Source organism: Acomys minous, assembly GCF_964271855.1.
Source record: "Acomys minous genome assembly, chromosome: 7".
Lineage (NCBI taxonomy): Eukaryota > Metazoa > Chordata > Mammalia > Rodentia > Muridae > Acomys > Acomys minous.
Window position 1 is genome coordinate 7096336 of NC_140488.1, and position 14714 is coordinate 7111049.

A 14714-nucleotide genomic window follows, 5' to 3' on the forward strand; every position below is an offset into this window, starting at 1 on the left:
AATTAGCTGCCCAGCTTTGCAGGGATTATGTGGGCCAATCCTTCAGGATTCCTGCTTCAGAGCAGTCTGTAAGATGCTTTGGACTGGCTAGCTGAAGGCTGGGATGCCCCAACAATGGAGAGGAACTTGTGACAGTACAGAAGCAGTCTTTAAGATGCCTTGGGCTGGCTGGCTGAAGGCTGGGATGCCCCAACAATGGAGAGGAACTTGTGACAGTACAGACACTCAGCTCTCTGTCCTGTCAATACTTTTGGAAGTTGCTTGCCTGCACTTCCTTCATATTAGATAGTTTTTCCTTCTGGAATCTCTTATGGGGTTGAAGACTAGATAGTAACAGTAGTAATATAAATTTAGTTTGAAAAATGTAGATATTAGGAAAAGAAACAATAGCATAGGATAGATAGTTGAATAATTTCTTAAAAATTTTAACTACAAACGGACTGACTGCTCCTTGTAAATGTGACTTACTGGATAATTCTTATTTTGTTGTATATAACTTATTTTATTTAATAGAAAGGGGAGATGAAGGAGAGATAAACATGTTTTTGTTTAGATCACAAGTTGAGGATGAGAAAAAGACTTGTGAGAGAGCAGATGATGTTTATCCCCTTAGAAGTTAAATCACCATGTGGGGGAGATTGGTTATTAACCAGCTGAAAAACACGCTTGAACAAATTCTGAGAAGAGGTATATATGTGAGCCCAAAACAAGAGGCGGATCCTTTGGAGACTTGGGGATAATTTTGGCTATTCATTCCTGTGCCTCAAGGTGCTCCTAGAGAGAACTGCAGGAGGGAAGGCTTCGGGGCTCTGGGCTCCATTTGAGGCTATGGGTTCTGGTTGCTCCAGGTTCCTGCAGAAGAAATCCTGCTGATTATGCCAGGATAACCATTCCTCAGAACTGATATCTTTATGGTTTCATTATTGTATTTTTAAAACTCCTTTTCCTATTATTTAGGTTAGTCGGGTTATCAGTGAGGTACTCTCGGTCAATAAGTTCATAATAAAATCTATTTGCTAAGAAAATTGAGCCTACAGGGAAGAGTCAGGCAGATATCTTGGTGACTGAGAGAAGAACATACAGTGACTAGAGGAGGGAACCAAGGGAGAAGACCCAATTGGGCCAGGAAAATAGAAGGAAAGATGCAATCAATTAGGAGGGTCTGATCTCCCAGCATGCTCATCCTTTCACAGGATCAGTGCTTGCTCTGTGCCTTCAAAGGAGCATGGGGAAGGGGGGGTAGGGGAGGAGCTGAAGTTTGACTTAGAGATGACTAACATGTGTTTCTTCGCCTGTTCCTTGTTTTTAGGATCCTGGAGAGCTTCAGAGAACAGATGAAGTCCCTGCTGTCAATCAACTGTCTTAACCTTACCTTGTAAACCCAGGAGTCAACAAAGGGATTCATAGATGATCCAGGTAAAACGTCAAAGTATTGTCTTGATTCTCCACCCTAAATCCCAGATGGACATGGCTAGACACTGGTCATTGGCAGGTGACACATGTGGAATAAAAAATCAGCCCTAAACCAGAAAACCAAACCACATTTCTCAAGGCATTTACTGTGCACAAGTACCCTCCTTACACTGGCTTGCCTAGCAGACGGCATACGCAATGCCTCAGGTTTAAATCATCCCATGATACCAGCCCTCTCCTAAAACCTAGAGGTTGTTTCCTTGCTGAAGTCCTACCCCACTCCCAGTCAGGTGAATTTCCAGCTCCTCTTCCACCTACCTTCCCCACAGGCTGGAACTTGGATTACACAAACACTTGAATTCGCTATTCTAAATACTGCAATTTGCCTGTCCTGTCTGCTGACCTCGGCCTCTCTGTATTTGACATGGTTTGATTCTGTAGGGTTGTGGGTTTTGTTTCATCACCAAGGTGACTATGTGGTTAATTACCCTTTGACTTTTGGGGTCAAGGCCTCCATCTGGGCAGGAAACATCAGTGACTCCAGAAATTTCACCCATTCACCACCCCCATGTCTCTGCAGTGTCAGGACTTGTGTGTGCCATGGAGGAATGCCCAGAGGCTAACTGGAGCCACCAAGTTGTTGGTAGTGTATTGAGCAGTCTCATCCACCAAGTTTCATTAGCTCCCTGGTTTCATCAGACTGCAGCTAAGCCAGGGACCAGATCTACTGGTAGAAGGGTCTCACTCCAAGGACTAAGCCTAAACCCATTTACTGGTTAAGGTTCATAAGCTTAGGATCAGTTTATACTTGAGGCAGAAAGACAGAGCAGAGGTGGAATGCTGTCTTGCCTGATCATCTTAGCTTCTGTGCAGGGCTACATGCCAGTCTTTATTTCCCACACGCTCATGTCTCAAGTAACTGATTTTCTTTGGGCAATATTTTCCTAGTGTTGACTAAGCACCAGGGTCACAAGCCTTGAATATTTGTGGAAAGCCAGTTGAGTTGTGCAAGGCCCTCACTTCTGGGAGTAGTAGGAACATCTAAGACCTGAGCCAACCTCTACCCATCATGGGAGCAGTTTAAAAGAGCACTGATGCACTTATGGCAGGTGCTGAACAAAGTCAAGAATGGTCTAGGAGAGCCAGGGGTTCTTCCCACTGGGGCACTTCCCACCTGGGGCTCTTCCCACCTGGGGCTCTTCCCACCTGGGGCTCTTCCCACCTGGGGCTCTTCCCACCTGGGGCTCTTCCCATGTGGGGCTTTTCCCACCTGGGGCCCTTTCCTCATGGAGCCCCTTCCACTTGGGGCCCTTTCCATCTGGGGTTCTTCCCACCTGCGGCTCTTCCCACGTGGAGCCCTTTCCACCTGCATTGTGGGCAAAGATGCAGAGACAAAAGAGAACTTTGTGCTGCTTATGATATTGGCGATGCACGAGGGCAGAAAGTTGCAGAACCTTTGTATCATACCCAATGGTTCACCAAAGCTGAAGGCAGAGTGCATGCTGAGAGGAAAGAAACAACTACAGAGGGAAGGAAAAGATAGGACCAATAAGGGGGGACTGGGATTGCATTGCATAACAATAGATGATCATGCAGCAGAGCCTTGCTTACTGTTCCTGCTGAAAAGCCTAATCATTTAACATCCCCTGTGGCATAGTTAATGGAAACCTAGCTCTGAATCTGAGAGTTGATTTTTAATTTGGTGTTTGAGAATGAATAACATGTACTTTGATCAGTCTGTCCTTCTCCCTCTCCCCTAACTCCACACATTAGTTTTCCTACCACCACTCTCTGCCCACTGAATCTCTTCAGTGCAGCCAGTATGTGCACGGGTGTGGAGTCATTCACTGGGACACAGACAGCCCATGAGAGAGTCTATATTGCCAGAAAAACAACCCTCAATCTCCTTCTCCCAGCAGCCATTTGTTGTCATTGATGACCCGAGCTTGAGGTTAAAGTGTTGGGGCCACTCCATGGTGATGTGTAATTTGGGTGGCAAGAGTAGTCCTAGGTCAGTTAGTGCAAGGTGAGGCTTCTGGCCACACACATTAATCCTTCATCAGGTGAGCAGGCTCTTGCTTCAGTTAGTCAGAGAGCCTGAGGTGAGGGTTATCAGTGGGGTCTATCAGGCTGTCCTCTGACAGAGTTAGAATCCCAGCAGGAGCTGGGAGTGCAGCAGGGGCTCAGGAGCAAGGCTTCAGGTGGCTTGAGATCACAGTGGGTGGGACAGTTATTAACAGGAACATGTCTCCAGCCCAGTCAGGGTGAACAATACCCACAGGCTACAACATGTCAAGCCTACTTTCCCCTTCATTGTCCGCAAGATACACTTCAAAACATTGCTCAATACACAGCCCTGGCTATTGGCTGCTACTGTGGCATGAAAAGATGTGGAGGAAGGGTGTGGACTGAAGCTGATAGTCTTAATAATACTCTTCCTTTTTTATTATAAAATGCATTTGGGACTAAGAATCTTTATAAATGTTGGATGCCACAGAAAACTCATGAATATGCAGCTGTAAATCTGTGTATATATAATATTCCATTATATATAAGCCAAGTCTTGTCCTTTCTATGTGGAAATGAGCAAGTGTAGAAGTTAAATTAAACCATGTCTGGAAGCTCTTGTGAATTTCATCATTTCCCCTGCGTGAGCCACACTAATATGTAACTCCTGAGCTCTCCCTGGAGGGTGAATTGAACTTGGCCTCATGTTGAAAAGATAAACAAGGTCAAACTGACTCTACCACCCCATGTCTCCTCACTGGGTTATAGTGAGGTGCTTTCAGCTTGGGGCCACTTTATTGACATTGTTGTTGGAGTGGAGAAACACAGGAGAGGGTACAAAGCCACCTACTTTGAATCTTAGAGCTAATGACTACTGTGTTGAGGATGGAGAAGGCAGGCTAGGTCCCGAGGCTTCCTTTCCAGGCTCTTCAATCTAGAAGGTGTTGCAGCTGTTCTGTGGTGTTCGAGAGAAGGACCGAGCTCCTGGGTTGCAGCTGTTGACTCCTCTGCTCACAATCTCTGGAGAACTTCTCTGTGCCTCTACTTACCCTCAGCTGGTAGGAGTTGAGCATATGCAGGAGGGGCAACAACTAAAGCAGGAAACTCTGGTGAGTGTCAGCATTTGATGAACTACCTGACAAAGTGAGTGTAACTGTGCTCAGCCATTGCAGGGCTGCTCAAGGAGGTTATCTCCAAGAACAGCCACATTCTAAGCAGTGGGCAGAAGCAGTCATGCCCACAGGTGGCCTCAGGCCTCCTGGAATTCCCATGCCTTCCTAAGAAGTGCTCAAGCTTACCGCTGTCCTCAGCAGTCCTGTGCTTTGTGAGGAAAGTGTTCTGCTCCCCAATGGCATATTCTTCAGCTGAAGAGCAGATTGCTAAAACAACTTTGCAAATGCAGAGCTTAGGCTGTGATTCTGAGAACTATGGATGCTGTCCAGCAAATTAGAGTGAACTCCAAAGTCACACTGGGACCAAGGTGCTTGAGTAGCTATCAAAAGCCCACATGCCACCACCATCCTTCTGTTGCCCTCAGGGCCATACCTCTTTAAGACCTCATCTCCAAATGGGGTGATTTCTGGTAGAGCTATCCATGCCCCTGACCCCCCCCCCACTCCTACCACTCTTAATATAGTGTGGAAATGTTCTTCTTGGTACCTGACCAACAAGCAAAATCACCTTTGTGGCCACCATGCTGGGGAGATGATCCCTGAACTGTACTGGCCAGCCAATCTAGCCTGCTTGTGAGCTCCAGGTGCAGTGGTAGACACTGTCTTTAAAAGTAAGATGGGGATAACACACACACAAAGACAAATCAACCAACCAAAAAGGTTGCAGGTGCAAAAAGGGTGCCTATATTCATAGCCACAGAGGAGGGTTCCAGCCATTGGAGTCTGTAAGTGTAGAAAACAGGCCAATGTGCCAGGAACAGGTACTGCATGAAATGTTTCTCTCTAGAACATAGGCTCTTCATCAGCACATAAGTGTGGGTCTACCAAGTCAGAAATATTCCTAGGATTTCAAAGTCAGCCTCACAGACACAAGACTTGCAGTACAATATAGTGTTTATTAAGCAAAGACATACCCTTTTTTGAACAGATATTACTTCTCAAATTGGTTGTCTGGAATATAGGTTACAAAGTGGCATAGGACCACAGAAGACATATATGAATAAATCAAGATTAAGGCCCGAGATTTAAAAAAAAAAAAAAAGGGCATGATGGAACAATATTTTTCTGCATTTCAAACCTCTGTGGCATTTCTTATTTTGGCAAAAACATTAGTACCCTAGAATTCTGCCCATTGAAGGCAGCTTGCCCCAGCAAAAGCACAGATGTATATACGTATACTTGAAAAAGTGTGGGGCAAGCAAATGGAAATGAATAGTAGTTATCACACACTAATCTGGATGTAATAGTTTGCTTTTGCAGCTTACTTTCCATTAAACTCATTATGCTTAAGAAACAACTAAAAACTAAACTTATGAGTAAAGAAAATAACCCACCCACCCTCTCACATCAAGGGACTCTTGTATGTCCCTTTCCCATATAGACCATGGACTTAGGTCTTCTGCCTCATCTTCCCCTTAGGGGTGAGGATTGATGGTGTTCTCTTCAGTCAGAAAATATGCAGAATTATCTTGACCAGGCTGCCTGGTCTCTCTCTTAGGTAAGCAGAAGAGGCATGCTGCAAAGGAAAAAAAAGCAGGGAGAGTGGTAAACTGAAATATTCTGTGGTGATAGGAGTATTCCTTTATTTCAAGCCAGTGAGCCACTGACAAGTATCTTTGCATTATTGGTTTACAAGGTACTAGCAGAGGAGAGAGAGAGGCAGGGGGGGATGGAGAGAGAGAGAGAGAGAGAGAGAGAGAGAGAGAGAGAGAGAGAGAGAAACAGAGACAGAGACAGAGACAGAAAGACAGAGACAGAGACAGAGACAGAGACAGAGAGACAGAGACAGAGACAGAGACAGAGACAGAGACAGAGACAGAGACAGAGACAGAGACAGAGACAGAGACAGAGACAGAAAGAGAGCTTGGAAAGTTAGGATTCCTGTACTATTCTTCCTTCCAGATGCCCCTTGGCTTAATGGCCGTCCTGAGAACCCAAAACTTCCTTTTAGTCTGCAGCATATGTGTCTGGCCCTCCATTCCCCAGCTTTTGTGAAGTCAGACCTAGCCAAAGTCTCAACTTTAGCCTTGGATTGAAGTCATTTCCGCACTTACACAGTGGAAGTAAAGGTGTCAGCTCCCACCAGGAAGTGGAGGAGGACAAGCACAAAGGCAGTGTTACAGGTATCAGTTGTAGAACTCTTTTTTGACTCTATTTTGAAGTGATTCAGGACCAAGTAAGTGGAACCAAATGGGGTGAATGAGGAAAATAGATTCAGGAGGAGTTGGGTTTCAAGCAGACAGCTGAAGACCAGGACAGGAGTGAGCAGAAAGGAAAGAGCCCAGTCAGAGTCATATGTCCACAGGATGAAACTCTTGCCCTTCCTACTCTAACTCTTTCCCAATGAGCTATCTGAAACCCGACGTTCACTGCCTGGACGATTAGATCAATTTGCTGTCAACTCTGATTCTTAGAGTTCCACTCAAGAACATCATTGTATTGGTAATGGGCACGAAAAGGGCTACCTTTTGGAGTCTACTTTGCTAGTGAGCCCGTCAGACCATTTGCCAATTTTAATCTCGGTATGAGATCATAGGGACCCAATTTCTGGTGACACTGATGGTTCATTTGGTCAAGGAATGTATATGAAAATGGTACACATTTAGCTATCTAGAATTTCTAAACATTTAAAATGAAAATACTTTTGATGTCTTGCTTCTTTGCCAGATTGAATGTTTCTGCTCCTTATAAGGCTAGCTGGGACTTTACATGAAGAGCTAAATCTGCTGGGTTATTTTTATCAGGACCAGTTTTATTCTGTAAGTGTAGCCCTTAAAGATGGTCCCCAAGGTCTGTCTGCCCTGTCTAACATAAGGCAACTCCATAGATAAATGCCAAGCACACTCACTCAGCAAAGGGAATTTTAAGGAACTTTTTCAATATGATGAGACCTATCCAAGGTAGGTTCTAGACTGTATTGCAGTATTGCAAAATGGATAATCTCAGTAAGGAATCTGGATTCAGTGTTGAACTTGGCACTAAAGTGAGGTGTGGCTGGGGAAGACTGAAAGTCAGATTGTATTTAGGAATCATTTATGCAGCTCAGTCATACAAGGATCTTTGTAGCTGTTACTACTGCAATAAAACCCAATGGTTTTACTCAGCAGTGAGTTCTACCATCACATGTGTGACTTCCTTCACATTGATAATGCTTTCAACTCTGCATACCAAATAGAGAACATATTGCTGGGGCATTCTCCTTATGAAGAAGAGTCCCAGATCAAAAGAAAAAAGCTATAGGGCATTTCAACTCTATCATACAGATTCCCTCTTAGACTGTAGAGCCACAAGTTGAAATAAGTCACAAATGACTCTAAGTCTCACAGACAGGAATTTACACAAGCAAACTGAAAGTTCCATGCAAAACCTCTGAAAAAATGTCTGTAGTAAAATTATTCATAATTATCAAAAACTTGAAAGCAATCCAGATGTTCTTCTGCTGATGGAGGGATTAAAATTGGCAATATAGTCATAATGTGGAATAAATGAAAGTGATCCATTGTTTCCTGTGACATGAAATTTGCTAACTGTACATTTCTAAGAAAAGGAGACAGATGAAAATGTCCTCACATTGGTAATAAGAATGAAACCAATGTTGTTTTGATTATGTAATGTGTGACATTAAGGGCATCACAATGGAATGGATAGATATTCTCTTTTGCTTTTGTCCATCTTCCCGTGTATTGCTCTTTCTATTCCAATTACTTTATTTTTGTGACAACTTCCATGAATCCCAGGATGGCCTTGAACTCATGGCATAGATAATGGCCATGAACCCCTGACCCTTCTGCCTCTCCCTCCTGACTACTGCATTGAAAATTTTCTCTAAGTCCAAAATTAGTTCAAAATGAAAAACATTTACAAAATATAAGCATCAGGATCAGGCAGAGTGCCCCACCAGATACCTCCCAATTGCTCCACGCAGCTTCAGGATGCACACTTCACAACAATGCTATGGATACAAGCAAATTGCACTTCTTCAATCATTCAGTTAGTTTTATATATTCCATTTTAGTCCTTTTGGAAAATTCTAGTTCCCTGACAGTTTCAGTGCTCAGAGCTTTGACTAAACTTTTCTGCTATCAATCACTTCCAAATCACTTTTGCATCTTAATAGTATGTTTGCAATTTTCTGGTTCCAAATGAAAAAATAAAATAAATATCAGTAAGCCATAGCAAGCACTCCAGATGCTGCTAAATTTCAATGTCTCTTGCTGGTTATCTGGCTTTGCTCCTCTGACTGGAAAGGCTAGCTGTGGGATCTTATAAGGATTGCTCCACAGCTGGTTTAACAATAATGAATATAATTCCACAGAACAACCCTACAAGGTAACTTCAGATAAGTAGGTTAAGTGCAATCACTCTTCATGTAAATGTTAGAAATGGTCTCACACACATACACACACACACACACACACACACACACACACACACACACACACACACACACCTACCTTTGTGCTGTTTTCAAAGAACTATTTGGAAAGGAGATCTGAAACTTACAGAAATAATGGAAGTGGTGCTACTAAAACTATTTGACAATTAAACCTACATTTGAAACTGAGGAGAAAAGAAAGATGAACCATAATAAGTGAAAATGTCACAATATAACTTATCTGCAATGAGATCCATGTCTCAAGTGTTGCAGGTTTTATACAGTGGTATAATTAGGACTTTGTTATAGAAACACATAAAAAAAGCAGCAGTATTTTGGAGGGATTAACCACCTTCACTGCTACTTCCATTACATTGTCCTGGCAACACACATGCCTATAATTCTGTCATCTCTGCACTCAGGAGTGGAGCTAAAGGGCCCGCTTTGACTTCTAGGACAGGGTGAACAATACATAAAAAATTTGCGGCAAAACATCAACAAAACTAACAACAAAAACATGTTGTTACACTAAGACACTGCAAGGACATAAACAATAAAGTGTTATTTATTCAAAGACAGATCTATCGCAATGTTTGCAGTATTAAAATCAAAAGCAAGTGAGTAATACAAATTCAACAGAAAAAAGGAGAGTCTGCACATTTCTAACTGGGGTTTCTAAAATGTGTAAGATCAGTGATTGCTTGAATCTATGAGAAGATATTTACTTATATTTCTCTGAATCATCATCTCAAAGATTTACAGAAAATGAGCAAAATTGGACATGACACCTGTGATTTCACAGTGTTATAAACAGAACACTATTTTAAACCTCCTAACAACCTTGAAGGTCATCTGATTTATTTCATCCACTTCCAAGTAGCTCATTGTACCTACTCGATATCAGGGGTGTAAAACCCGTGGAAGAAAGGCTTGTCCTCGTACCTGTGCACTTCCTTGTAGTTGCACTTATGTTTCTGCTTGTGCTCAACCGAGCTGATTTCCTGGTCTGAATTGTTCCAAGTGGCCTTTGCCGAGTGACTGGTCCAATATCTACAATCTCAACCTGAGATTCCAAAAGAAGAGAATACATTTGACTAGCGGGATAGAATAAGACACAAATAATAGGAAACACAGGCAGAACCCAAACACTTTAAACATAATAACATACTTCAAGCAATTGAGAAGCCAACACTGTGTGTGTGTGTGTGTGTGTGTGTGTGTGTGTGTGTGTGTGTGTGTGCAACAGACGTGAAGTAAATAACAACATTAGAGGGATAAAGGTTCATAGTTCTACACAACGGTGGTCAGTGTACATACTTCTGAGTCTGAATTAGGATGTTCCATTTTCGCAGCTTCATCCTGGCAAATTCTTTGCAATTCATTCTTCTGGCGTCGTTTTTCAAGCCTCAATAAAGCCATAAAGAAAGAATTATCAAAATGTGTGTTGTGTACTGGCCAGGAAACTTGCTCTTTGTTGGATAGCTTTCATTGCACTAGACAGGGTTATCTAAGCTGATGGAGGGAGAAAAAAAGTCAGTGACAGTTTTGCCAGATGTGAACACTGTCATCAACAATAATGACTGGCATGGCAAAATATGCCCACGTTTACAACAGTTGCATCAATGTTACGTGGCAACCGAGCAATTTCTGAATGGATTGATGGCCATACCACGGGAGGAAACATATGTCTGGTATTATAAATCTGATCAAGAACACAATGCTGGGGAGTTCAGCAGCCCCAAGAGTGAATCTACTTGCCATTACCTTGCTAAATGGGCATAGCGTCAATGTGCTCTCTAAATTAATGTCTTTATGCAATTCGTCTTTATGCCCATGGATTAGTGCAGTTCTCAGATCTCATCAGAGAAGTTCATTTACGCAGTATTCAGTGGTTAAAATTGAAACTCACAACTAGTCAAGCTATAGAGAATTAAGTGTTATTGGCATGTTTAGATATACATGGTACATCTGTAAGAGCCCCTTCCACACAAGGCTTAGGGAGTATTGCAGAAGGTAGGGCAGGAAGGCTGTAGGAATCAGAGATCAGGGAGATAACAGTGTCATGTGGACCATGACGGGAACACTGCACTCAGGAGCTCATAATAGTGGCATGGCCACATGAGACCCACACAAGCCCTACCTCCTGTAATACTGCTTAAAGAGTGTTTGTTCTAATTGACCTCTTTAGAACAATATAGAAATATGATCCAATGAGAAGCCACTGTTAGAACCCAATCTCTGCTCTGAACACAGTAAAGACATTCATAAATAGAAAGAACTCTAGCTCAAGGACGGGAACTAGCCACTCAGATGTTTGTTTTGATAAATCTCTGGGTATTGTGTTTATTTCATACTCCATTAATTTTCCATTTTTAATATATTATCTATTTTTCTCTTTATGGATTAAGCTTAACATCCAAATGGTATAACGAGAACACTTTTTTTACACAATGAGAAAGACCAAGGACAACCTATTTTAAGTAAAGCAAATGGTTTCAGAAGGCCTTCTCAGGTTACATATGCTCATGGTAAGGTTTTGTCAACTAGTTCATATTTTATTTGCTTTCTCAGTGTCTCTACTTGTAAAGACAGAGTTGACAGAGGATAACTGTGAACTATTGATTATCCTTACTCCATATCTCAAATGCTATCACGTGTGCTTTCAATACTCCTGTTTTTAAAAATATGTATTTCTTTATTCAGTGTGTGTGTGTGTGTGTGTGTGTGTGTGTTCATGTATGTCACTTGTGTGGAGGACAAAGGAAAACATTCAGGAATCAATCCTCTCTTTCTACTACGTGGGTTCTAAGAGTTAGGCTCACAATCTCAGATGTACTGTGTATATTTTTTCTTGTTCCATTATTGGACCAATCTAGAAAATAATGCAACAGACACCAGTTACATAGTTCCTCACATACATGAAAATACACAGATTTGGAAACCAGCAAATTGGTCATCTTAGATTCATTTGAAATCCTTAGTTGATCATGTATTGTATGCAATTTCTTTAGTAAAAAATGTGTTTCAGCTCTGCGTTACTTACAGCCATGATACCTCTTACCTGCGGCACTTCACAGGAATGTCATCATCCGAGTCAATAACTATAACATTGGATTGAATTTCAGTGGGGTGTTCCTGCAGAAAGATTAGCATATCCATTTCCGTTGTTGCCATCATCATATTGGCATCTTTGAGAGTCAAACCCACAGTCAAGCCCCAGCCTAATTTCCACTCAAATGTATCTGCATACTAAAATATGCTTGACATATATAGCATCCATTACATATTCTAGTTACAACTGATCCACAGGTCAGTGTGAGGAAGACACCACGTTTATAGGTATAAAAACAAAGTATACACAAAATGATTTATCCCAAGCCTAGTAGATCCAGAAGAGGAATTTCATTTTCACTCAAGTTCACCACTCACTATTTTATGCCATCATACTGTAAAGACTGTAAAGACTCTTCTGACTGCTGTCCTGTTCTCATCTTTTATAAAATACCCACCAGTATAGGAACAGTGTCCTAGAGGCCTAGAGAGAAAAACTGGAGTAAATCACAAGTAGACGTCCTGGTGCCTTGATGAAGGCTAGCGGAATATGGATCGGCCAAGTAAGATTCATTTTCTCTTTCTCAGAAGAGGAAGCAGATCTTGGGACTGAGTCCTACATCTTTGAAGTCTACATTCTCATGGCAGATGACGGACAACTTCCTTCAGTTTTCGCTTCTATACAACGTTCATTACTGTTTTCAATATGGAGAGGCGGTTTATTCTAAAACTGAATGTGGGAGTGATGGATCTGCTACACCACCACAAGAGGATCATGTACCACAGGCCAGAGGTCTTCATCTAGGCTGCTAACACTGCCCTGTCCATGGTGTTCTACTTATGCCCCCATTGGTGCCAAATCCTTGAGATTCCATCCACTGTAATCACTGTAATCAGTCCAGATTCCTGCCATTCACCTCCTAAACAAATATACAATTGCTCTTTCCTCACTGAATACTGAGTCTTTCTGCACTGATGTCCAGCTGCTGAAAGCAAAGATGATGTGCCCTTTAAAGTGAGGGAGACATAAAACATACTCACTGATTCGTGTGGCTTACGAAGGATGGAAATGGTTCCCACGAGATAGTACTGTTGCTCCCCTAACAGCCTTGGAGCTGATGACCGAATGTTTCTGCTGTTAGGAACATATTTCTTCCAAACCATAAATGACTCTAAAGATGACACAATGTCAATTAATTTAAAAAGTATACTGGATAAATAAGGTGGCAGCTAAATAATACATCACAATGCTGTTTGCCACCCCAATGGCATTTTTCAAGATTTTGAGCCATGGTATTTTTCTTGTCTTCTTTCATTGACAGCCAAGCTCTGCAGATTCCCCAGATGGTCATCACCAAAATATGAAAACCAAATGTGAACTTGTGCTGAGGTCAGTCGTTTGCTGTTGCTCAATTGATTGTTGTGGAAGTCTCTAAAAAAACTGTGTGTGTGTTTATGTCTGTGTGTGTGTGTGTGCATGCATTTTTTCCATATGTTTTAAAGATATTTCACCTTTAATTTCTAAGAAACATGAAAAATATTTTAATTAGCATTTGGTTACCTGAAGCACAAACTATACCTCACCTCTGATTGTCTTGTATATTTTATGGCTCTGAAGCAGTTAACTTTTTATATGTCAATTTCTCTGCTTGCACATCCTTAAACCTTAAAACATCAGGCCCCATAGCATACATGCCATAAATGTGGAAATAGCATAGATTTGTCTAGTGAAAATGTTAGAGAGATGACTTCTTTCCCCAGGTTAGTGTGCAGAACTTTAGTGTTTATATTTTATATATTGGTCCTTGATAGGATGCTAGAATTCTAGACCCCCAACCCAACCAGTAATTCAATCTGTGGTATGATTTACAAGCTACACAATCCATTTGTAACTTTAGGTGTTCATAGAGTTGCCTTTAAGCTTGGCAGTGCATTAACCTTTTCTTTTTTTATTAAGTTTTAAAAATATTTTGTTTTCTAAGGTGAGACAGCCATCATTTACCAATGTCATCTACCATATTTCTATATGGGACCACTTTATAAAAGTCACTACTATTTTTTTAATGCCTAATAGGCATAGCCATAAATTGTGAGTCTATTGATGTTAGATGTTTTGTAAAGGCCAATAACACAAGAACATGTATGCTAGCAATCAGGGAATCCATCACACCTGATCATCATGTATATATCATGGGATGGATTGCTTACCATCATAATAATTCTGCAGGTACAAGATGAATTTCACATAGGCATACATTTTGTTTTTTTCATATTTGCCTCTCTCAGCATCTCTTTGCTGGGCATTCTGATACGCATTTCCTTTTCTTACCCAACAGCAAAATTCAACAAGACTTCCAACTAAGGAGAGCAAGAGGCAAAGTTATGTAGTCTGCGGGATTATTTCACACAATGAAAGTCTTCCTTAGTTAAAAGAACATCTTAAAGACCACAACTTTCTTCCCATGAACACTGATACTCACTGAGCTATCATTGTTGTATCTGTAGACTAGTATACTGGTATTTATATAGCACTACTAAAATCAGAGAATTACTTCTGTAATTAGGGCTTAGGATAAAGAACAAGACAGAGTGGAGGATGATTATTCCATAAAATAATTTTCTTGATTCTTTGATAATTTCATATACGCATGTGATATATTTTGGTCAAGTTTATGTCCCATGCCTCCCAAACTCTC

The 14714-nt window shown here is 41.5% G+C and overlaps 1 protein-coding gene and 1 long non-coding RNA gene across 9 annotated transcripts in view; one reads left to right on the forward strand and one right to left on the reverse strand.

Annotated features, from left to right (window-relative positions):
- Positions 1-646: 646 nt before the first annotated feature.
- On the forward strand, positions 647-13394 carry LOC311601320. Of its 5 annotated transcripts, none has more exons than XR_014780483.1 (5): positions 647-768; positions 1310-1416; positions 2362-2518; positions 4345-4529; positions 12607-12973. It is a non-coding gene; the product is annotated as an uncharacterized lncRNA (long non-coding RNA). The 5 variants fall into 5 exon arrangements; XR_014780485.1 differs by lacking the exon at positions 2362-2518 and adding an exon at positions 13341-13394 and having other exon boundaries at positions 678-768; positions 12607-12811; XR_014780484.1 differs by lacking the exon at positions 2362-2518 and having other exon boundaries at positions 677-768.
- LOC311601305 (circadian clock protein PASD1-like) overlaps positions 770-14714 on the reverse strand; it is a 250428-nt gene continuing 236483 nt past the window's right edge. For 3 of the 4 annotated variants that reach the window (XM_084788681.1, XM_084788682.1, XM_084788684.1), the window contains 6 exons: positions 14227-14376; positions 13060-13190; positions 12029-12102; positions 10285-10372; positions 9910-10030; positions 5469-6108 (listed from right to left, as the gene is read on the reverse strand). In XM_084788681.1, coding sequence (XP_084644807.1) covers positions 6008-6108; positions 9910-10030; positions 10285-10372; positions 12029-12102; positions 13060-13190; positions 14227-14376 — 665 coding nt within the window. In that variant the 3' untranslated portion in view covers positions 5469-6007. Of the gene's footprint in view, positions 853-5468; positions 6109-9909; positions 10031-10284; positions 10373-12028; positions 12103-13059; positions 13191-14226; positions 14377-14714 lie in introns of those variants that run through there. The other variant, XM_084788683.1, reaches the window with a different exon arrangement.